Source organism: Triticum aestivum, chromosome 5B (assembly GCF_018294505.1).
Source record: "Triticum aestivum cultivar Chinese Spring chromosome 5B, IWGSC CS RefSeq v2.1, whole genome shotgun sequence".
Lineage (NCBI taxonomy): Eukaryota > Viridiplantae > Streptophyta > Magnoliopsida > Poales > Poaceae > Triticum > Triticum aestivum.
The window spans coordinates 358,732,083-358,756,841 of NC_057807.1; the positions used below are offsets into that span (position 1 = coordinate 358,732,083).

General features: G+C 48.0%; 1 protein-coding gene across 8 annotated transcripts; it reads right to left on the reverse strand.

The window, feature by feature from the left end:
- Window positions 1-1,666: 1,666 nt before the first annotated feature.
- LOC123111849 (uncharacterized) lies at window positions 1,667-23,635 on the reverse strand. Of its 8 annotated transcripts, none has more exons than XM_044532730.1 (16): window positions 23,156-23,635; window positions 22,486-22,564; window positions 22,316-22,370; window positions 22,076-22,221; window positions 19,709-19,821; window positions 19,524-19,619; window positions 18,939-19,036; window positions 13,239-13,421; window positions 13,037-13,166; window positions 12,815-12,946; window positions 12,701-12,727; window positions 12,494-12,650; window positions 12,302-12,408; window positions 2,860-3,107; window positions 2,555-2,743; window positions 1,667-2,036 (listed from the first exon to the last, which is right to left on the reverse strand). In XM_044532730.1, exons 4-12 carry the CDS (start codon window positions 22,154-22,156, stop codon window positions 12,536-12,538), a joined length of 975 nt encoding a protein of 324 aa, XP_044388665.1. In that variant the 5' UTR covers window positions 22,157-22,221; window positions 22,316-22,370; window positions 22,486-22,564; window positions 23,156-23,635; the 3' UTR covers window positions 1,667-2,036; window positions 2,555-2,743; window positions 2,860-3,107; window positions 12,302-12,408; window positions 12,494-12,535. The 8 variants fall into 8 exon arrangements, with proteins under 8 accessions (XP_044388665.1, XP_044388664.1, XP_044388662.1 ...); XM_044532729.1 differs by having other exon boundaries at window positions 22,316-22,397; XM_044532727.1 differs by having other exon boundaries at window positions 22,486-22,729.
- Window positions 23,636-24,759: the final 1,124 nt, after the last annotated feature.

Below are 24,759 nucleotides of genomic sequence, written 5' to 3' on the forward strand. Positions count from 1 at the left end.
CTCTGCAAATAGCAAAAAGGAACATACGTACTGTGTGCTTGCCAGAATGATGATACAGAGACCAAATTGCAACAAAAAGTAGAAACAAGGGAACCTATTGGTCTAAGGCCGTTGTAAAAGAAGAGATCAATCTGCAGCTCCAAACAGTGAATTTGATTGACAGATTTTACAACTTCAGAGAGTGATATTTTTTTCCCTGTTTCCACAATTACCTCCACAACTCAGACTAAACCCCGCTTCTTGTTTGCAGAAAATGATACTGGTTCTGGGAAGCAGCTCAAGAACCGGGAACCGGGGACAATCAAGGGAGGTGATCAGCAACAGTAAGAAGGCTCTGCTAGACAATGCCCTGAGCTAGCCCGACGCGTTCAAGAAACTAGAATCACTCACTCAGTGCCCTGATCTTTCAAGTATTAAGCAATCCAGCAATTAAGAACTCATGATCTGAGTAATTCAGTATTCAGCTTTACAATCAAGTTCTTTTTAATTCAGCAGCAACAGCAACAGAGGCGGGGGCGGGGAATACCAGCAGCAACAGAGGCGAGGGCGGGCACGACCTTCGGAGGAGGGCCAGCACGGAGAGGAAGACCCTGGGCTTAGAGGAGAGGTTGAGCAGGGCCAACGCGGCGATGAAGACCCTGGGCCAGAGCGGCGACGAAGACCCAGCGCCGCGACGGCGTCCAAAATTGTCCGCGGCGACGGCGGCCAAGGCGGACCAAATCGAGGACCTAGTCGTCGATTTACTGCTTCTTGGCACGATTCAGAGGGAGGTGACAAAGAGGAAGAACTTTAGGAGCAATCCCGCTGCTCAGGTAGGCCAGCTGGGCGGCGGCGCAAGGCGCCTCCGTGGAGGTCCTGCACGTCTCCTCCGCGACGATGCAGGTCGTCTCCTGCACAGGCGGCTTGGGTCCTGCGACGCGCGGAGACTCTCTCTGGGTGCTGAGGAGAACGGGGGAGGAAGACGGGGGATGGTGGTCGGAGCCGGCGACGCGCGAGCGACGGTGGAGAAGTGAGGAAGGAGACGGGGGCGTTTTTCAAATGATTCAAAAGTATAAGGACATGTTTGCAAAATGCATAATGTACAGCAGCCGCAACATCTAAATCTGAACGGAGGGAGTACAAGAGAATGGAAAGAACTAAAGTGGAGTCACTTATTTTAGGATGTAACGAGTATTTATTAAGGCAGTGGGGCCAGGCTTCATCTTTTATACGTTCCCTTGAGTTGTCTTTTTTAATCCATTTTAATGCTGTCAGACATCTCGGCTGGTGTAACTGTACCCGGCGTTGGAACGAGTTGACATTGTTCAGAGCTGGAAGCAAATTCTGAATGCCTTGCAAAGGGGGGTGAACACCCGAGGCACCACTTAACAAAGCAGATCCAACCGACGTTGGCACCACTCAACAAATACCCGACGCAGCCCATATCCCTATGGGAACGAGCGCCTGGTGATTCCAAGACCATGCGAGCTCGTCCGCTCCTATCAATTTTTGAATATATATTCACTTTCTTCATGCCAACTATGTAAACAAACCCTGCTGTTCACCCGTATGCTTGTACAGTACTCCCTCCGTAAACTAATATAAGAGCATTTAGAATACTAAAGCAGTGATCTAAACACTCTTATATTAGTTTACAGAGGGAGTATATAACAAGAAAAAAGGCAGAAAACCACAAGTTGCAGAATGGAAAGCATCTGCAAAGTTCCCACTTGTGCGGATAGTAGAAAACTTGTGAAGTACTCCCTCTGTTCCTAAATGTAAGTCTTTTTAGACATTTCAAATGGACTACAACATATAGATGTATGTAGACATATTTTAGAATGTAGATTCATTCATTTTACTCTGTATATAGTCATTTGTTGGAATCTCTAAAAAGACTTATATTTGGGAACGGAGGGAGTGGATGCTTCGTTTCATCGGACACTAACTGACATTTCCTTGCAGGTTTGTCTGCACCAAATTTGTTCTAAAACTCTTGCCATGTCTGTAGTTGTCATCCCGTGCATTGTGAAACTCCTGCTGCTATCTAGACTGCCCTGGAAGTAAGGAGGAAGAATAATTAGCATGTGCTCGACATATTCAGAAGATGCAAGGAATATTTTGTATGCATGAACGATTAATCAGGAAAGAGACCAACACATGATTTGATTGAACTAACTTATAACGGGGTGGATGGAATTTACAGCGAATGGTAAGATCCAACGACGATTAAATTTTACACTATGTTATGGTACTATAGCAGAGTTACTACATGGAACATTATGTTCATCTTAGCAGAGTGCATCTGCCTTTTCCATTTCAAATCCAAGTAATCATGCTAACGGCTATTCCTATCATAATCACAAGAAAAATCAAAATAGCAAAGCAACAGTAACACACTTTGATCTAGCCATTACATGGTCCAACAACAATTGACCCATATTCCTTGTAGGCTACTGCCAACGCACACTAAAGGCAAATGAATTGTGGGATATCAACTACAAAGGCAGGAGTGGTCCCAAACATGTGGGGAAACTGAATTGTGGACAACTAAAAATGCTGGACAGAAAATTACCTAAAAACAGAGACGAATCAATTCCTTTCCAAAGACTCTGCTGTATTAGTACTCCCTCCGTCCGGAAATACTTGTCATCAAGATGAACAAAAGGTGATGTATCTAGACGCATTTTAGTTCTAGATACAACCCTTTTATCCATTTTGATGACAACTATTTTCGGACGGAGGGAGTACCTGACAATACATCCTGCAAAAAGTGAACAAACAGTTACAAAACAAAATGCTACAATATCGCACGAGTAAATAATACAAGGACTCATTCGAAAAAAATAACTTTAATAGATTTAGCTCAAGATAACGCACCAATATCTGTGTAGCAGAAGGTCTCTTTGCATCATCAGGGTGGAGCATCATCTTCAAGAGAACAAAATCCCCAATAAATCCATCTAGAAGTTCAGTTTTTCAAGGGCAGCATCAAGATCAAACTTAAGCCACGGCGCCCATGACGCTATCACTCTTCTGACACACCTACTGAACTCCTCCGCTTTTCTTTTCCGTGGATACAAGGTGCACATCTCAAAATATATGATCCCACAAGAAAAAATATCGGCCTATTCAAAGAAGACAATATGTAAAGAGAATACAATGGTCAGATTTTGGTGAAGAAGCTGTTAGGATTGAGCAACTAAGCTTTACTGAGGGCCAAAGGCCAGTACATATACAGATGTGGTAAAGTGCAGAAAAGCCCCTTATACAATGGGGATGTACACAATAAACTATACACATCTAACACCCCCCCTCAAACTCATGGTGGATCAACAACACTGAGTTTGGAGAGGAAAAAGCCATGCTGCGCTCGAGTCTGTGCCTTCATGGAGAAGTCAGCCAACTGTAACTCAGAGGGCACATAGTGAAGAGCGAGAGTCTGATCCTGCACAGCAGCACGCACAAAGTGGGCATCCACACCGATGTGCTTGGTGAGCTCATGCTTCACTGGGTCACGCGCAATACTGATAGCACCGGTACTGTTGGACAGGAGGGGAGTTGAGGTAGTAGCAGACACACCAAAATCCTCAAGTAACCACCGTAACCAGATCACCTCAGCCGTCAACATAGTCATGGCTCACAACTCAGCCTCTGTACTCGAGCGAGAAACTGCAGTCTGTTTCTTTGTCTTCCAGGCAATAAGAGAGCCTCCAAGAAAAACACAGTAAGCAGACAGCGAGCGTCGATCAGAGGGATCACTAGCCCAGGTAGCATTAGAGTAGGCCTGGAGCTCAAGAGCGCTGGAGCGGGGAAAGAAAAGGCGCTGAGAGATCGTGCCACGAAGATATCGTAGAACACGAAGGAGGTGACTATAGTGGACAAAGGTGGGGGCTCAAACGAACTGACTCAGGATGTGGACAGGATAGGAGATGTCAGGACGCGTGACAGCAAGATAGACAAGGCTGCCAACAAGGTGACGATAGCGAGTGGGATTAGGAAGAGGGTCACCATCAAAGGCACGAAGCTGAACGTTGAGCTCCATAGGAGTCACAACGGTGCGCTCATCACCAAGAGCAGCGCGAGCAAGATCCTGAATATATTTTTCTTGGGAGATGTAGAAGCCATCAGAGGTCGAGGAGATCTCAATCCCAAGAAAATATGGAAGAGGACCAAGGTCAATCATGAGGAATTGGTCTCGAAGGCGAGCCTTAACAAAGGCAATGTACTCAGAGTCGTCACCAGTGATGATCATGTCATCAACATAGAGAAGGAGAAGAGTCCGACCACAAGGAGACGTGTGGACAAACAACGCGGGATCATGATCACTGGACAAGAAACCAGCGGCAGTCACCACAGAGGCAAAGCGCTCAAACCAGGCACGAGGGGCCTGTTTGAGACCATAGAGAGAGCGACAAAGTCTACAGACCATGCCATCAGGAGCATAGTACCCCGGTGGTGGCTGCATATAAACCTCCTCACGTAACTCGCCATTGAGAAAAGCGTTCTGAACATCAAGTTGAGAGATAGACCAATGACGAACAGAAGCTACAGCAAGGAGAGTGCGGACAGTGGTCATGTGGGCCACAGGAGTGAATGTCTCATCATAATCATGTCCCTGCTCCTGCAGGAAACCACGAGCCACAAGACGCACTTTGTAACGCTCAAGTGAACCATCGAAGCGAGTCTTGACCTTGTAGACCCACTTGCAGGTGATGGGACGAACGCCAGAAGGGAGGGAAACCAGATCCCAAGTGCCAGAGCGCTCAAGAGCCACAAGCTCTTCGGCCATCGCAAGTTGCCATTCAGCCTGAGTCATGTCAGTCCGATAGGAGGTGGGCTCAGCAAGAACGGAGAGACCGTACCGATCAGGAGAGTAGCGATCAGGCGGAGGGCGAGGCCAAGCACGGAGGTTGTGAACCGGGGTAGGCGTGAACAGAGGTGCACCAGAGGTGGAAGGTGTTGGATAAGTGAGCAACTACTTTCACAAGAGGGCCAAAGGCCAATACATATACATGTGTAGGGTAAAGTGCAAGAGACCCCTTATACAATGGGGATAAACCGAAAAGGGCTATACACATCTAACACCCCCTCTCAAACTCATGGTGGATCAACAACACTGAGTTTGGAGAGAAGAAAACTATGCTGCACGCGAGTCTGAGCCTTCGTGAAGAAGTCCGCCAACTGTAACTCAGAGGGCACATAGTGAAGAGCAAGAGTCTGATCTTGCACAGCAGCACGCACAAAGTGGGCATCCACACCAATGTGCTTGGTGAGCTCATGCTTCACCGGGTCACGCGCAATACTGATAGCGCCAGTACTGTCTGACAATAAGGGAGTCGAGGTAGTAGCAGACACATCAAAATCCTCAAGTAGCCACCGTAACCAGATCACCTCAGCCGTCAGCATAGCCATGGCTCGCAACTCAGCCTCTGTACTCGAGCGAGAAACTGCAGTCTGTTTCTTGGTCTTCCAGGCAATAAGAGAGCCACCAAGAAAGACACAATAAGCAGACAGCGAGCGTCGATTAGAGGGATCACTAGCCCAGGTAGCATCAGAGTAGGCCTGGAGCTCAAGAGAGCTGGAGCGGGGAAAGAAAAGGCGCTGAGAGATCGTGCCACGAAGATATCGTAGAACACGGAGGAGATGACTATAGTGGACAGAGGTGGGGGTTGAAACGAACTGACTCAGAATGTGGACGGGATAGGAGATGTCAGGACGCGTAACAGCAAGATAGACAAGACTGCCAACAAGGTGACGATAGCAAGTAGGATTAGGGAGAGGGTCACCATCAGAGGCACGAAGCTGAACGTTGAGCTCCATAGGAGTCACAACGGTGCGCTCATCACCGAGAGCAGCGCGAGCAAGGAGATCCTGAATATATTTTTCTTGGGATGTAGAAGCCATCAGAGGTCGAGGAGATCTCAATCCCAAGAAAATAGCGAAGTGGACCAAGATCAGTCATGAGAAACTGGTCGCGAAGGCGAGCCTTAACAAAGGCAATATAATCAGAGTCATCACCAGTGATGATCATGTCATCAACGTAGAGAAGAAGAAGAGTCCGACCACGAGGAGACGTGTTAACAAACAACGCGGGATCATGATCACCGGGCAAGAAACCAGCGGCGATCACCACAGAGGCGAAGCGCTCAAACCAGGCGCGAGGGGCCTGTTTGAGACCATATAGGGAGCGGCGAAGTCTACAGACCATACCATCAGGAGCATGGTACCCCGGTGGTGGCTGCATATAAACCTCCTCACGCAACTCACCATTGAGAAAAGCGTTCTGAACATCAAGTTGAGAGATAGACCACTGACGGACAGAAGCCACAGCAAGAAGAGTGCGGACAATGGTCATGTGGGCCACAGGAGCAAATGTCTCATCATAATCGCGCCCCTGCTCCTGCTGAAAACCACGGGCCACAAGACGAGCTTTGTAGCGCTCAAGAGAACCATCGAAGCGAGTCTTAAGCTTGTAGACCCACTTGCAGGTGATGGGACGGACACCGGAAGGGAGGGGAACCAGATCCCATGTGCCAGAGCGCTCAAGGGCAGCAAGCTCTTCGGCCATCGCAAGTTGCCATTCAGGCTGAGTCATGGCAGTGCGATAGGAAGTGGGCTCAGTCATAACAGAGAGACCGTACCGATCAGGGGAGTAGCAATCAGGCGGGGGGCGAGGCCGAGCACGAAGGTTGTGAACCGGGGGAGGCGTGAGAGGAGGTGCACCAGAGGTGGAAGGCTCATCAGAGGAGACATCCTCAGTACGAGATCGACGAGTATAGTGGAGAGGAAACAGGGAGAGAGGCCGACGGACTGGAGAGGATGGGGGAGAGGTGGAGGAGGATGGAGAAGACGGGGTCGGTGGTGAATGAGAAGGAATGAGAGGTGCCGGAGGAAGGTGACACATGAGGCACATAACAGGGTGTATCGGGAAGGAGAAGGAAAGAAAGGTCGTCCACAGAGAAACTCAAGGAAGAAGAACGGGGATAGTAAGAACGAGACTCATCAAAAGTCACATCACGCGAGATGCGCAAGCGACGACCCACTGGATCCCAACATCGATAGCCATTGTGCTCATCACGGTAGCCAAGGAAAACACACTCAACCGACTGAGCAGTCAGTTTGGTGCGTTTCCGGGGGGCAAGAAGAACATAGCAGACGCATCCAAACATACGAAGAGCTGAGTAGTCAGGAGAGCGACCAGTGAAACTCCATAGGAATGCCACCCTGCAGAGCAGTCGATGGCTGAATGTTGATGAGATAGGTGGATGCGGAAACAGTCTCAGCCCAAAAATGGGGTGGAAGGGAAGCAGCAATCATCAGCGCACGAGCCGTCTCAAGCAAATGACGATGCTTTCGCTCGGCAACGCCATTCTGAGCATGAGCACCAGGACAAGAGAACTGGGCAAGAGTACCCTGTTCCGCGAGGAAACCACGCAACAGCTGAGAGATATACTCTCCAGCGGAGTCAGCACGAAAAGTATGAATGGGCGTGGCAAACTGGGTGTGAACCATGGCAGCAAAACGTTTGTATATAGGGAGAACCTCGCTACGAGATTTCATGAGGTAGAGCCAAGTGTAGCGAGAGAAATCATCAATAAACAAAAAATAGTAGCGATGTCCACCTTTCGAATCAAAGGGAGCAGGATCCCAGACATCAGAATGAACTAAGTCAAAAGGACGCTGAGATACAGACTCACTAGTAGGATAAGGTAACTGAGTCTGTTTGCCAAGTCTGCAACCATTACAATGTAAGGAGACATCTCCAGATACAGACCCTAAGAGACCCTGACGAACTAAGGAAGACAAGCGAGAGCCAAAGATGTGACCAAGTCGATGATGCCACTTCTGGAAGGACGCAGACGAAGAGGCAGCAAGAGCATGAGAGCTGGCAGAAGTGGTGGCAGCGGAAGGAACACAAAGCCAGTCAACCTCCCAAAGGCCCTCTGACTCACGGCGCCGGGGGCCAGCACCAACCAAAGCCTTGGTGCGACGATCCTGAATGGAGCAAGAGTCGGTATCAAGAATGACACGACAACCAGAATCAGTAAGTTGGGCAGCGGAAAAAAGATTCATGGTAAGGCGAGGAACATGTGAAACACTCGGAACAGAAAAAGAAGGAGTGGAAAGAATACCACGACTAGCAACAGGAAGAGATGTGCCATCGGCAGTAAGAACATTAACAGGCGAATCAAGAGGCCGAAGAGAAGACAAGACGGAAGAATCAGAAGACATATGAAAGGAGGCTCCAGAATCCAGAACCCACGAAGATGTACCTGACTGTGTAGATGCCTGTGATGGTGAGGAGGAAGGGGCAGTCACAGCAGCAGCAGAGCCAGTCGACGAGGAGCCTGAGGAAGCCAGAAGACGCTTGAGGTGAACAATGTCCTGGTCAGTGAGTGACGGAGTCGAGGAAGACACAGGAGGCCCACTAGAGGTGGAGCGCCTCTGGTCTCGCTTCTTCTGGCGACAGTCAGACTCTGGGTGACCTGGCCGGGAGCAATAACCACAGACGGTGTCACGGCGCGACGTGCCCTTCTCAGCATAAGGAGGACGGCTCACCCCTCTTGGAGGAGTAGGCAGAAGCGGCGGAGCAGTGAGGCGAGCAGGTGGCGTAGGAGCTCGGGCGGCCAACACTGATGGAACCCCAAGGAAACCAGCAGAGCGAAGGCGGGTCTCTTTAGCACGAAGCTCAGCAAGCACCTCCGAGATAGGAACACGACCACGAGCAAGCAGGTGAGCACGACGAGGCTCGAACTCAGAGCGGAGACGAGATAAGAACTCGTGAACCCGCTGAAACTCCAAGTCGGACCGTGTAGTCTGACAGCAACGGCAAGTTCCACAAACGACTGACAGGTGCCGGATCCGGCCAGCCAGCAACGGAATGGGCTGGAACGGCAGGATTCGAGGGAAGCTAGGAGGGGAGCGCACGGAGTTGCGTCGTGCAAGAGAGCGGGCTAACCTAGCATCTGATACCATGTTGGATAAGTGAGCAACTACTTTCACAAGAGGGCCAAAGGCCAATGCATATACATGTGTAGGGTAAAGTGCAAGAGACCCCTTATACAATGGCGATAAACCGAAAAGGGCTATACACATCTAACAGAAGGCGCGTCAGACACGTCAGGGGAAGCATCCTCAGGACGAGGACGACGAGTCTAGTGGAGAGGAAACGGTGATAGAGGGCGACGAACTGGAGATGATGGTGGAGAGGTGGAGGAGGAGGAGGGGGAAGATGGGGTCGGTGGTGAAGGAGAAGGAAGGAGAGGTGCAGGAGGAGGGGGTGAAACATGGGGCACATAGCAGGGTGTATCGAGAAGAAGGAGAAAAAAAGATCGTCCACACAGAAGCTCGAGGAAGAAGGACATGGGTAGTAAGAGCGAGACTCGTCAAAGGTCACATCACGCGAGATGCGCAAGCGGCGACCAACAGGGTCCCAACAGCGATAGCCCTTGTGCTCATCACTGTAGCCAAGGAAAACGCACTCAACCGACTGAGCAGTCAGTTTGGTGCGTTCTCGCGGGGCAAGGAGATATCACACACATCCAAACATACGAAGAGCTGAGTAGTCAGGAGATCGACCAGTGAGACACTTCATAGGAATACCACCCTACAGAGTAGTCGATGGCTGAATGTTGATGAGATAGGTGGATGCAGAAACAGCCTCAGCCCAAAAGTGGGGTTGAAGAGAAGCGGCAATCATCAGTGCACGAGCCGTCTCAAGCAGATGACGATGCTTACGTTCGGCAACGCCATTCTGAGCATGAGCACCAGGGCATGAGAACTGGGCAAGAGTACCCTGTTCTGCGAGAAAACCACGCAACAGCTGGGAGATAAACTCACCAGCGGAGTCAGCACGAAAAGTACGAATGGGCGTGGAAAACTGGATGTGAACCATGGCAGCAAAACGTTTGTATATAGAGAGAACCTCGCTACGAGATTTCATGAAGTAGAGCCAAGTGTAGCGAGAGAAATCATCAATAAACAAGATATAGTAGCAGTGAGCACCTTTCGAATCAAAGGGGGCAGGACCCCATACATCAGAATGAACTAAGTCAAAAGGACGCTGAGATACCGACTCACTGGTAGGATAAGGTAACTGGGTCTGTTTGCCAAGTCTGCAGCCATTACAATGTAAAGAAACATCTCCAGATACAGACCCTAAGAGGCCCTGACGAACTAAAGAAGACAAGCGAGAGCCACATAAGTGACCAAGGCGATGATGCCACTGCTGGAAGGACGCAAACGAAGAGGCAGCAAGAGCATGGGAGCTGGCAGAAGTGGTGGCAGCGGAAGGAACACAAAGCCAGTCCACCTCCCAAAGGCCCTCGGACTCACGGCGCCGGGGGCCAGCACCAACCAAAGCCTTGGTGCGATGATCCTGAATGGAGCAAGAGTCGGTATCAAGAATGACACGACAACCAGAATCAGTAAGTTGGGCAGCGGAAAAAAGATTCATGGTGAGGCGAGGAACATGTGAAACACTAGGAACAGAAAAAGATGGAGTGGAAAGAAGACCACGACTAGCAACAGGAAGAGGTGTGCCATCAGAAGAACATTAACAGGCGAATCAAGAGGTCGGAGAGAAGACAACACGGAAGAATCAAAAGACATATGAAAGGAGGCTCCAGAATCCAGAACCCACGAAGATGTACCTGACTGTGTAGATGCCTGCGGTGGTGAAGAAGTGGCTGCAGTCACAGCAGCAGCGGAACCGGTCGACGAAGAGCCTGAGGAAACCAAGAGACGCTTGAGCCTCATAATGTCCTGGTTAGTGAGTGACGGGGTCGAGGAGGATCCAGGTGTCCCACTGGAAGAGGAGCGCCTCTGGTCTCGCTTCTTCTCACGGCAATCAGACTCAGGATGACCTGGCCGAGAGCAGTAGCCACAGAAGGTGTCACGGCGCGACCGGCCCCTCTCAGCAGAAAAAGGGCGACCCACCCCCCTAAAGGAGTAGGCAGGAGCGGTGGAGCGGTGAGGCGAGCAGGTGGCATAGGAGCTCGGGCGGCCAACACTGATGGAACCACAAGTAACCCAGCAGAGCGAAGGCGGGTCTCTTTAGCACGAAGCTCAGCAAGTACCTCCGAGATAGGAACACAACCACGAGCAAGCAGGTGAGCACGGCGAGGCTCGAACTCGTGAACCCGCTGAAACTCCAAATCGGACCGTGTAGTCTGACAGCAACGGCAAGTTCCACAAACGACGGTCCGAAGAGAGTCAAGCTGACGCTAGGTGGCAGAGCACTGTGAATAGAACTCATCAACAGAGGAATCACCTTGCTGGAGTGCATGCTTCTGACGCACCACAGATAGGTAGAGAGCATCACCAAAGGGCTGATAGCGCTGACAGAGATAAGACCACATCGCTGCAACTGTGCCAAGTCCCATGAACTCCGAGGCGAACTGAGGGAGGACACTCGCAGTAAGAACAGCAGCAGCACGAGCATCATCATTGCACCATTGAGTGTAAGCAGACTGATCATCACGATAGGCAGAAAGGGCATCCGAATAAGCTGACATCTACTGATCATAAGCATCAACTGCAGCATCATCGAGAGCCTTGGCGGCATCTCGATCGGCCTGAGAAGCGTCAGCAGCAAGAATCGGCGGTGCTGGCGGGGTAGGAGCCACAGGAGCAACAGGACAAGGCGGACAGGGGACCTCGCCAGAGAGAACACCCCACAGAAGGAGACCACGCATATGGATACGCATAAACCCCGCAAACTCGACATAGTTGGTGCCATCTAAGATCACCGAGCACCGAGGAACGGCGACATAGCCCGAAGAAGACATGAGGAGCTCTCTGAATTTTTTGTTTTTTTTTCACTACTACAGTAGACCCCGATCCAGATCAGGATCGGGCTCGGACTGGCTCGATCCAGCCCCGATGGAGGAAGCGGGGGGGGGGAGCAACGACAGGGGGGGCCGCGACCGAGCTCGGGACGGGGCTGCACGGCCGAGCGCAGGCCGAGGCGACGCGGCGTGGCGGCGGGGAAGGAGAGGGCCGGGGGCGAGGGAGGAGGTGGCCGGCGCCGGCGACGAGGGAGAGGAAGGCCGGCGACGGGGGAGCGAGGCACGGAGCTGCGAGCGTGCGGGAGCGGGAGAGGAACATAAGCATCTGATACCATGTTAGGATTGAGCACCTAAGCTTTACTGAGGGCCAAAGGCCAGTACATATACAGATGTGGTAAAGTGCAGAAAAGCCCCTTATACAATGGGGATATACACAATAAACTATACACATCTAACAGAAGCATGTCTAACCACTGATTCAGGGTACAGCTTAGTGAGTTGAACTAGTGTCTGAAGTATGCAATATTCACCTTCTCATCATGCAATTCGTGGGCATCATTCAGCTCTGGCGCAGCGTACGGAAAACTCCCAATATTATCAGGATCAAGTTTGGAGTTTGGCAAATCTTTAATAGCAGCTAGAGAACAATAAGACCATCAGTGATTTTACAGCATGATTGGAACGCTGTGAACCAAAATTAAAATCACAGCTCATATTCTCACCTATTCCATAGTCAGCAATCTTCAAAGACAAATCGTCATCTTTCAAGATATTTCCAGGTTCAAATCATGATGAACCACATTCTGCTTGTGGATGTGCTCCAGGCCCATCATGATTTGCAGAAATAAATTGTTGACTGTGTCCAACTCAATTATTGATCTTTGATTTGCAGAAATAAATTGTTGACTGTGTCCAACTCAATTATTGATCTTTGATCAAGATAGTACGACAGTGTCCTACGACAGAACAGATGTACTTTAACTACAGTCAACATATTTTAACTATAGCTTCAGAAAAATACAATACTAAGTCAATGGCAGTACCTCGCAGACAACATCATGCATATGAATGTTGCATCTGATGGAAGGCCCATGAAGTTACTCCCAGTTTCGTTCCAAGACAGGAACATCTTCACAATATTACCGTGGTTCAGTTTTACCATCAGTGTAACCTCGCTGCATGTGATGCATATAGTAAAATGTGAGCAATCACTCGACCTCAACAACAAACTGAATATGCAAAACAGAGCTAGAAAATAAGAAGACCTGGGCTCAGAATGCTTTTTAGTTGTACTTGCATCAATCAGAAAATTTGAGGGCACAACTTCTTTTACCGCACATTTGAAGTCACTAAAGTTCGATGAGCATTTGGAGACTTCCCCCTCAGACCCTTGACCTAAAACATATGTTACTGACATTCATTAACTGTTGATTTATCAATTCAAGGCTGATAGGGCGTGAAACTCACCTAATTGCTTCAGAATCTTGAAGTCGTGGGCGAATTTCAGTTTGAACGGAGGAAATAGTAGCTCTTCACACTGTCTAACATGGAAGCACAGAATTTCTTTCCCAAATAATTGCTCCGTAGTGAGCAACTGCAATTCCTTGCACATTGCAAGTAAGCATGTGGTTCTCCATTTCTTTTGCGAACCTAATTAAATTTAGGACAGGAATATTATGATATGGTTGTTCAAATAGTGTGAGCTCATATCAGAGTAAGTAAACATGAAAACTTATGATTCTGGAACTATATCATAATATTCCTGAGCCGTGGTGTTAATTAACAGAGATAGAACAGGTAAATTAGCAGTGCGACCATATCATATCATATCAGACTAAGCAAACCTGAACAACCATATCATATCAGAGTAAGCAAACCTGAACAAGCATATCATATCAGAGTAAGCAAACCTGAACAACCATATCTAATTTACCTACAGGATACTATTTGCGTTTGTGCATTCAACTGCTAATTTTAAGCTTCCTAATTGAATTTCTATTTTGGAAGTAAGTGATCATTCACCAACTGAACAGAGCACAACAGTTCATAACAACATAATAAATTGATACACTACATAAGCAATACTGCTGCCGAGTAAATTCTGTTAAATGGACCAGGGGCATATCCAGTCACCGACTAGTACACAGTTTGTACACCACAAACAGTTAATACTCCAACCCTCTTCCTGAAACTAAATGGCAGCAATTCAACCTATAAAAATTTCCCAGCATCAAGGTAGTATTTCATAGGCAGACCACTTCAAAAAAAAAAACATGCCGACATCACCGAGATCACGAAATAGTAGCTAAACGGGAAAAATGGACAGGGACAGAAATATTCATCAATCCGGAGCAGATCATATACCTCTAAGGTCAAACACTCGAATGGCTACTCGATCCTCGCATGGATAGATCTGCGCCGTGATGCAGCAGGTACCCTCGGCCAACAAGCCCTCGTCCACGCTCTCTCCTTCAGGAACCAGGGAAATGGACGAAGCTTTACCAGCATAGGTGACGGTGAGTAGCAGGCTGGCGACAGTCGAAGCTGCTGGAGTCGGGACGGCGGGCGCCGCAAACGAAGCCGAAGCCGTGGCCTCCGTGGACGGCACCGCGGCGCGCCCACCGTCGGAGCAGCACTCCCATGCGGGAAGTACGCCGTGGACTTGCTGCCGCCCCGCGGATGGAACTCCAAGGCGTGTTTAGTTTCAAATAGTAGTCGCATTGCCTACACTTCTCAACCCAGCCTGGATGAGCAAAAACAGTCCCAAATGTGCCATCTGCAAGTTGTTTGGTTGCCTGCATCGAGGATCGCTGCATTAGGTAATACCCAAGTGCACTTTGTTTGGTTGCCTGCATTAGGCCAAGTAGCACATAAACACGGCGTTTGATTGCCCGCATGGGATGTGATTAAGAGCTAGCACTTGCACTGAGCACAGAGTTAAGAGCTAGCGGAGGAAGGGGGAGAAGAAATACAGTGTGCGCCGGACCATGACGACTGCTGTGGATAGTGGATGTGGCGTCGTGTCCGACATGGCGAGCATGGAGTCGTCGACGAGCGACCCCGTTGGTGGCACGGCGAGCGACACCGTCGACTAGCAATAGCAAGCATCACCGACTTGGCTGCGAGCTAAGCAAGCAAACCAGGGCCGACCTCTCTCAATTGGTCGCTGCTCCCTCCAGCTTGCTCTCGCAGCTGCGCCAGAGCAAGCTGCGCCCTGGGCCGCGGCCGTCTTGATTCGCGCTGGTGACTGAGGCGGTCAAGAAGGGAGGTCGAGGGAGGGGTCGTCGGCAGCCTGCCATCCCGGACCGGAGCACAACGCCGGCGAGAGAGACAAATGGGGGCGGGGACCAGGCCGTCCGCGCCAGCGGCGGCTCTGCTCGCCGTCGCCGCCTGCTGCGCGGCGCTCCTCGTCACGGCCGCGCCGCTGCAGCACCACCAGCCGCAGCAACAGCACAAGCACGTCAGGATTGCCAGTGCAGTAGACTGCTGTCCAAAAAGAGATGAAGCTACAATCGTCGAAACCAAAAACTTACAACACGAATGTTGTGAGGAACTGCGAGATTAGGCTGCTGGTCAAAGAAAATTTCAAACAATCCATCATGCGCGACGAATCTGACAAAATTCGTCCAAAACAGCTCCAAACGGGAACACGAGATTAAGAACTTACGGCCAACGAAACTACGAACTGATCGCCTGAATGGAACCATAGCATCGAGGTGCATCTTTTTCGTGTAGAGCTTACCTCGAATCGAAGCACCGTTGTGTAGATCAGAGAGGGGATTAGGTAGAAGCTTACTTGAGGTTGAAGAAGACCTCAAGTAATCACCTTGCATCTCTCCCGTCTCCACTCGTGCAAGGGCCCGCTTGCTAGCGCTCACCTCGGCCTGACTCACGAGAAACTGCTGATTCGTGAGCTTCCAGTGAGCCGGGCTCTGGGCCGCTTTAAGAAGCGTGCGGTGCAGGCCCAACAATGAAAACGGGCAACCAAACAGGCTTCTCTCTTCCCGCGCGGGCCTAGTTGGGCCCTATACGGGCAACCAAACACGCCCCAAGAAAACCTCCGCCGATCGGCCGCCTTGGATCCCCGCCATTGCCCAAAACCCTAGCGGCTTTGGGATTTTGCGAGACTATGAGGGGATTTGGCCGCCTCCAATTGAGCTAAGGGAACACTCCGGGTATAGTACAGGTTTCTTTTTAAAACTAAAACACGGTTGTATGATGCTGCTTGTGTTTGGTTGCTTGGGGTTTTTTGGGGGTGTGGGTGTGGGTGGCTCCTTCTCGCCCCCTCACTGTGTTTTTTCGCCCGGTGTGTTGAACTCGCTTATACTCTATTTCCCATCCCTTTTATGAGTCTCTAGAACGAATGTATTTTTGTTTGTTTTTATGCAATGGAAAGAGGGTATGCCTGGTTAAATAAAGACAATGTTATATCTTAAGCCTTCGATTAGGTGTGTTGTAAAAAAAAGGCTTAAGCATGCTATGTATATCTGTATTCCTCACTTTCGTTCTTAATTCATGATTAGAGTGTCAACCCGCTTAATCACGGAGTGCCATCTGTTATAGTTGGAGTTGAGAAAATTACATTGATCGTCCCTAAACTCGCTGGCCCATAATCAAAATGTTGTTGAACTTAAGAAACACTATAATACGATACTTATACATGCGAATATGTGACATCTACGGTCCTATGTACAGTCTTGGCTATGGTAGAGCATTGTCATGCCGCCTCGTGGCATTGTCTTTTTGCAGAAGGACCCCTCGCTTTTTCAGAAATTGACCCGTGCCCTACTCCTTGTTGTTGTCAACACTGAAGGGGGGAATCCCATAATCCGTAACCTTAGCGTGTAGCGACGATGTAGATTACCCAGTCGTTGGCGAAGATTCTAGTTCAGGTGGGAGAGGGCGATGCGAAGAAGCTCATCAAGCTTGTGAGATTTGTAGTTGGTTTCCGAACATGGCGATCCTCTACTAGCAATCAGCGGAGATTGCATTGGCTGCCATGAAGGAGGAGAAGGCATGGATGATCGAAGATGGAGCCATTCCGATCGTGATAATCCATTGGGCGATGATGGAGACAGAGGGGGAGGATCCGGGGCATAGAGGGTGTTGGAAGGCTTACAGGTCTCCCGTTCTTCATCTCCCGGGTGCGTGCTCATGGCGATATCGGCGCTGGTACCAGGAAATTAGGCGACGCTGGACGACGGCTAGGAACGTGCAACTGCCTCATCGCTCTCCCTGCTTCCTCGCTCCTCTCAAGGCTTGGAGCCCTTGGTCGCTCAGCCGACGAGCAGTAGGGGCCACCGCCACTCCGACCGGCAGCCGATGCCTAGCTCAACTATTATGATCCCTCCTTCTTCTTGTTTTCATCGATTTCAATAAATGTATTGATCGATTCCTCATTCTTTTGTAGATTCATCGATGATTTGGTGGAGGCTGCTACTTGTTAGATTGGTGAAGACAAAGAGCTTTTGCTTCAAATTTATGTAGTTTGTCTGAACATATGATGCCATCCCTATGAAGAATTTATGTATAATTAGTTATGATGCTAGCCCTCTCAAGAAGTTTATCTAGTTAGATGAACGTATGATGCCATCTTTGTTAGATTCATGGCTATGTTTAATTAGTTGTTGAATAAGTTTTGTTTAATTAGTCATGACCAAGTTGCCATATGGCTTGTCTGCTGAGTTTTGTATTCCTGAAGAAGATGCAAAAATGCTTAATTTATTTGGTATACGATTCAAGGCTGGAGCGTGATCATTTGATCTTGTTCTTGTATGAATATAGGCTTAAAGTGTTCATATGTTGTCGCTGAATTTTCAATGACAACATTGTATCGGCGCTGACAGAAAAGATGGCTAAATTTTTGAATGACAACATTGTGTTCATATGTTGTTGCCAAATTTTACAATTTGTATCAAGTCTGTATCAGGGTTTTTATTGCTAAATGGATCAACAATGTGTTCATATGTCAGTTTGGCTCTGGACTAGTGCGTCGTAATTTTGGTAAGGACCGGAATTCCACTGGTTTGGTTATGTGATGGTTATACCAGATTTCAGGTAAGTGCTGGACATCCGGTAGGCAATGTGAGACCGGACATCCGGTAAGCTTAAGACCAAATGGGTTTCCTAAGACATAAAGAATATGTCTTTTTTGGGTCAATACTCAAGAGTGTTTTGTTGGTGTATGTGTGGCATGGATGTATGATGTGAGTGTAAGGCATTGAAAGAAACCGTACGTTTTAAGCAAATCTTTCATGAGTCCCGATGATCCCCTCTTAATAGAGTGGGACCCCTATACTCAAGAACAAACCGAAAAGCCTAAGCTATTTGTCTTTATTTCTTTGTTCTTTAGCAATACACTTATGTAGTTCATGATCCACACGCATGATTCCGCGGAGTCTAAAACCTGTGACATGCTTGACAAACATGATTAGTCCTATATATGTATATTGTCATCAACATCAAAATATGATTAAGGCCATGATTGCACTTTAAGCGGGGCCCTGCGCGTGAGCCGGCACCGCACGCATCGACTGACGTGACCGATCTGGCTTGGACGGGGCCGGCGAACGCGACCAAGTGAGCCCGGCCTCCCCTCACGTGCGACCAACCCTAACGGAGTGAGCCCACACCCATGCGAGCCGAATCACGCAGGAGCACGCATGTGGACGACTGACGCAATAGAACGGCCTAACCAAACGTGCTAGCAGGCCCGTGTATTGCGACCGGACCAGCCTGACGCAGGGCGAGGACATCAACAGGCGGGTCCGGCTCGCCCGTCGCGCATGAAAGAGCGCGTGAAAAGGCCGTCTCGTCACACCCGGTGCCACCGAATGATTGTGTCCTCGGGCTCGGCCCCGCGGTCCACCCGTCATGATCGTCGAGCTGGGTCGCCTGGGCACGCGCTGCCAGGGCAGATCAAATGGTGCATAGAGCTCACGAGAGGCCGCATCTTGAGTATGTCAAGTCTTCGGAGGATTTCATCTTAAGTACGCCAAGGGTCATGATAAACACTAGTGGTTGAGGCCCGCCATTGCGGGCCTCCTGAGATAAAGCTGGGCGGTGCTAGGTAGGCAGTCGCCCCTTCTGGTTCCTTAATTATCTTCATTCTCAACTGATGTATATACATGCATGCTTGATTCTCCTATCAACAAATGGCATACGTACTTGGTGCTTGAAGAGTTGTGCAGATTGTTTCAACAGCTTGCCTGGCTGCATAATAAATCTCTAGTTTCTGACCTTGCAAAGACGTACAAATTCCAGTGCTGGCAAAAAGAAATGAAAAAGAGGTAAATTTGGTCTATATGATACATGGTGTATGTTTATCATACACCACCAGTTCACCATATATACAAAACAAAATTGCACTTAATTTATTCAAACATATGTATGTTTGCAATTTGCACTTCATACATCTAATTTTTCATGAATTTTACCCGTAGTATGGTGCACAGGCAAACAATAGTAGTTTTGTAAGGGGTGTTGTATGATAGCAATCTACCATTGGCAAAACCAGAAACATGACTCCTTAGCAATGTCTAAAACACACTACTTTGGCCCAAGAAATGCAAGAATCAGCAAGTTCAGGGGGGAATCATAGCAGCAGCTGAGAGCTAACAATATGTCACTTTTGCCATGCAAATTGTAGCTGGCTCAACTTGTTTTCTTTCACCCACCTGTTGCAACAATGTATTTTTAAAATCTAAAAAAAGGAAGTTTCCATGACCAGACAACAGGATATAGCCAGATTACCTATCAAGATGCAGAAGTTCATCCTGGTGGATAGATTTAGAGAATGTGAAATCTTCAACAGCCAAAGAAAAAAGTTCTTGGTTGAGACCATATGGCCTGATTCGACAAAATATTTAAAATCTTAGTATGGTATCTAATTAAAATGATTTGTAGTAGTACTCTTTTTACAGAAATGAGAATCTTACAAGTATTGTGTCTTCAGGATGTGGGAACCACTAGCATCAGAAGGTTTGATGTTCCTCTTGTGGTCTAGACATTCGAGCATGGTATAGAAGGGAAACTTAAGGGCATAGTCCATCTGAAATTACAAAAGCACAAAATTGGGCATAACTTGGAACTACTAAGTAACATACACCTCTCCAAAGAGTAGCGGTTGGGGCACCGCCCTATGGTGCCGCCTGAGAGTACTGGTATTTAATGTCACCTAACTTGAAGTATCCTATACAAGATTACATAAAAATGACAGAAGTATGGTACTATTTTACAGGATGTGTGTGCGTCAAACATCAGAACTCATGTATGCAGGAGCATGCGTCTGACAGGAGAAGGTTGGGCCAGCCATCTAAATCCTGATGTACTGAAACCTAACTTTTCATGGTAATGAACTCGCAACTGAGAAATTTGGGGCTGTCTATATACAAAACAAAGCAAAATATATCACAAACGTATGCCAGTAATGTCCTGAATGTATCTAACATGTAAAATAGTATATATTCTGAAGCATGACCATGTCAAACATAAATATGATCGATTATCTTATTGTTATGTGCACTAAACACAGAATATATGTTGAAACTACTAAAACTATGCACCGTTGTCCTTCTGAACCTGTACTCGAAGAATTCAGGATACCTTTCTAAATTGGCAAAAACACCAAACTAACTGAACATTTTATAATTTCTCTGACAAAGAAGTACTCACCTTTAAGCCAGTGCTGCAAAATCCTATAGCTCGCAAAGGAAAGAGTTCATAGTCTAAACATGTCTATGGTATAGCTAAGAACCAGCTAGAATTAGCTAGCTCGGATATGTTTCTTTTCCAATATTTTTTAAATAGATAAAGAAAGTTGTAACAACACGAGAACTACCATAGCAAGTTAAGAACTAATAACGCAATAATCTGTAGTCCTACATGCCTCTACTATGGGGATCAACCAAGCATTTGATATCAGCCAAAAGTAGTTGTAATACAGTTATAATTGGATCAACCCCTATGGTTTGCAAGAACAAAAACAGTCACTCTAAATCCATAACTAAAAACAATATGGAAATAAGGTATGCTATTGATAATTTATTTCATACAAAATAAGGTCATGGATATAGCATTAGTAAATAATAACAAAGAAATTGTACTTGTGTATAAATCTACATATGGCACTCCTATTGTACTTGTGTGTAAATCTACATATGGCACTCCTATTGGAAAATAGAGAAAAATAGAACAAGTAGCAAAGTGAATAAAGAGGTTCCTTTGGCACAGCAGCGGTGTCTTGTGGTTAGTAAGAAGGCTCAAAAACATTGTAAAAAAATGTAAACCAGCGACAAAAATGGAGGTACAGGACAATGGGAAATCGAAATATGAAAATAGCATTAAATACTAACAATTTTTTGAAAAACATGAAAGACAACTCTTGCAGACTACAGTACTAATCTTATCGCAATTAAAGTAGAAGATTGCTACACTGGATGGTCAGCAAGACTAAAAGACCGCCATACTTCCCTACCTTTTCTAAAAAGATACTTCCCTACCACTATAATCTATATATGAACCTATTACCAAAGTACCGGCCCTTATTGACACAAGTGGAATATGTACGAATAGCGTAACAAAATGATTTGTCAGGAACTTTCTGAAAATAGAGGAAAATCAGAACCTGTACTAACTGAGAAACTTCATTAGAAAGTGTATTGAACTGAAACTCACAAAAGCAAAGGAAATCAGTCCTACTTTGACCACAAGCAGGAAGATATGTCAATCAAAAAAAGAAACATAAACTAAGAGAACTTAATTAGTGCATCTTGGACCATGCTGAATATTGTCAGGTTTAACCATAAGCCGCTTACGTGATTCAGCTAGTACAGGTTGCTTCAGTGGTTCAGCTAAGAACAGTCATAGTTATTCAGAATAGTTATTGTTTGCTTCTGTCGTTCAGCTGCATCACACAACTGGAAAAATGTGAGAGGTTATTGATTGCAATGGACAGGAGACACTATCCCACGCGTCTAAATTAAACCAGCAAGTTGGCATGTAATTTATTTAGAAAGAAACACCACAGCAGGCTAATCAACAATTTTCCTTCTTCACTAATTTCCTTCTTCTCTGTAGCTCTTAACATGGCGCAATGATTTATCCCCTATTTTAATCTTACACCAAAATCTAAATTCAGCGTGTGGCACATATGTTTGTAAAACCAGCCTAAAATCTGAGAAGAGCAAAAAAACTGAGAAAGTAAACTTGGTTATTCTAAGCTTGCAGCCAAATGGAACATACATGACAAAATATGCATTGCTGGTTATCCAATATTTGTCCACATGACCTGCTTACTCACAAACCTGGAGATAGTATGGAAAGATAAAAGCATCAAAAAGTGATCCAGCACAACCAACTACCATGATCCATGTCGCCATGCCCATCTTATCCTCTCACACAAAGTACATACCAGCATGGTCATCGTTGTTGATTACTCGCCATTGTAATCCTAGAATGCAAAATACCGATTAGTACTATCTTGCAAGGACTTATTCGTCTATAAGCAACCAAGCATGCTCTCTGTGCACATGCCAAAAAAAAACCTTTAATCCATCGAATAGGCAAAATCATCTGTAGGAGAATGCAGTTTTACACCACCTGCAAGAAATCAACCTCCTCAGCAACCTAACAAATGTAGGACAATTAAGGTAAGCAACAATATTTCAAGGGTGAAAAACATGCATATAGATACTGAAGAAAACACACTATATACCTTCAGATTCAACAACTCAATTATTCCAGAAAGATCTTAGGATTGAAGAGCCCTTCAAACCAAACCAATACCAGTAAGCCTGCAAATCAACGAACACAAGAGGCAGTTTGTTACGATGGCAGTACGGGAGAAAGACAGAGAGGAGGGACTGGTGGTGCCACTGCAGGCTTAGACTCCAGGGCTGCGGTGCAGTGGCCGGAGGAACAATCTGGGCTTTCGCGTCCTTGGATAGCACGTTCCCAACCTGTAATCAAGCAAACTATTAGCCAAATTCCACAAATGAATATGACATCAAAGAGATTTCTTGAAGAACTGGTGCATTTCAGAGAATTATCACACCTGGAGTCGGCGGTCTCTTGCCTCTCGATGTTGAAGAAGGATTAGTATGTTGATTAATTACGTGGTTCTTCACATAAAAAGGTACTTTTCTTATCTGTTAAGTACATACATCTCACAGGACCTTGCTACTCATAATTCACCAATCAAATTATATATCCTTAATTTGGTGCATTGCCCAATCACAAACTGATAATAAAATAGAAAAAACTCTACAGCGACAGACAAGGCATGGTGATATGCGACAAAGTTCCAACTTATCTTGCAACCAATCAAACAATCACAAAAAAAAAGGAAAGAAAAGGAGCCTGTGGGAGAATTTCCAACACCTCACCTCATGGTCGCAACCAATGGCTGCTCAGAGACCAGCTCCATCTTGCCCATCAGCAGGTCCGTGAAAACCCACAAAATCAACAAGTTCATGGACGGGGCACCGCACATAGTCGACTCCCCGAGCTAGGGTCGCCGTCAGAACCTCGATGCCATCCCCTTCCGCCCCTCCTCTGCAACCATCATGGCGGCATGGTGGAACGTGAAGACCAGAAGGTTTGGGGGGAGAGGCGGATCTGAGGAGGACGCCTTGTCCAATGGCGGGCGGCGCTGGAGGAGCTGGGATGGGCTGATGCGGAGGCGGCAGCTGCGACGGCGACGGCGGCGGCAACCCTAGCTACACGCGATGGGGTTTGCTTAGTGGGGAAGGGGTCGCGAGCAAAACCTGTTCAGGTAACACCTCCCTCAGCGATCGCTCTTCTCTATTTTTTTTCTCTCTCCCGTCGACACAGACACACAGTGCGCGGGTCCAGCGTCGACGTGGCTAGCGCGGGCGTTCGCCCTTTGCGCAGCTGAATGTGTTTAATGGCCATTCTTCGGTTGTCGATGGGTCCTCTGCCCGGCGCATGACTAGTAGGCCGACGTGGTGAGTACCCGTCAACCCAGGTAAACATCAGGCATGTGGTGTGGGACTTCATGCCGTGCCGAAGCATGCGGTCGGCCATCCAGATGCGAGACGTGGCATAGCAAACCAGATGTGGAGATTGCACTTGGCCCGCGCCCAAGTCTTCCAGACAAGCTTGCTGCATTGGAAGAACTCCAGCACAGCAAAGAAAACGGCATATGCAGAGCTGGCAGTGTACGCGCCTGCCGCAATCCATTTCTAGACGGCCCGATCGGCGACGTTGTAGTTGAGCTCAATATCCTGAAGACGATCCAGAAGGTACAGGAATTGCATGATCGCACGCACAGAGAGTGTGCCAGGGGGGTTCGGCTCCTCTACAGTTATGTTATTACTGTACCCGTGCATTTACCTGTACAATCTGCCGTTCATTTCAATCGAAGGGCTCTCCTTTCTCCCGGTATCTCTGTCACAGCGACGCCTTCCTCCTTCAGCCGCCTCCGACCTCCACTTTCTCAACCCTCTCACCGGCGCGCGAGGTGCCCTCCTGTCGGCCGCCACGCCGGCCTTCGTCCACCCTAGCCACGCCGCAAATGAACACCAAACATCCAAATTATGATGCTGCTTATGACTCCTTATGAAGAAGATGGCGTGGCCGCGATGATCCCACCGGCCAGGCTCCGGTACGAGCTCCACGAGAAGGTCATACTCATGTCCGCGCTGCCCAGGCGCCGAAGAAGCAGACCGTGGCGCCGGAGTCAGGCCCTTAGGGCGGCTACGCTGGCATGCTCACCTGCCAGCCACTGTCCCTCATCGTCATTGACCGAAGCCGCCGACACGAGGTGGACGTTGCTTCAGTTGTGCTGCCGTTTGGTCCTCCTTTATCATGGTCGGCGCTGCTTTGGTCGCGTCACCCTGCTACCGTGGCTCGCGGCGTGCGTGCTCCATATCGATGGCGTACAGCAGATACCTCATGAACCTCTCGTCGCTCGGTGCAACGGCTAGCTGCGCAAATTATCAAATCCCGAACGGCCAAGCGCAATGCA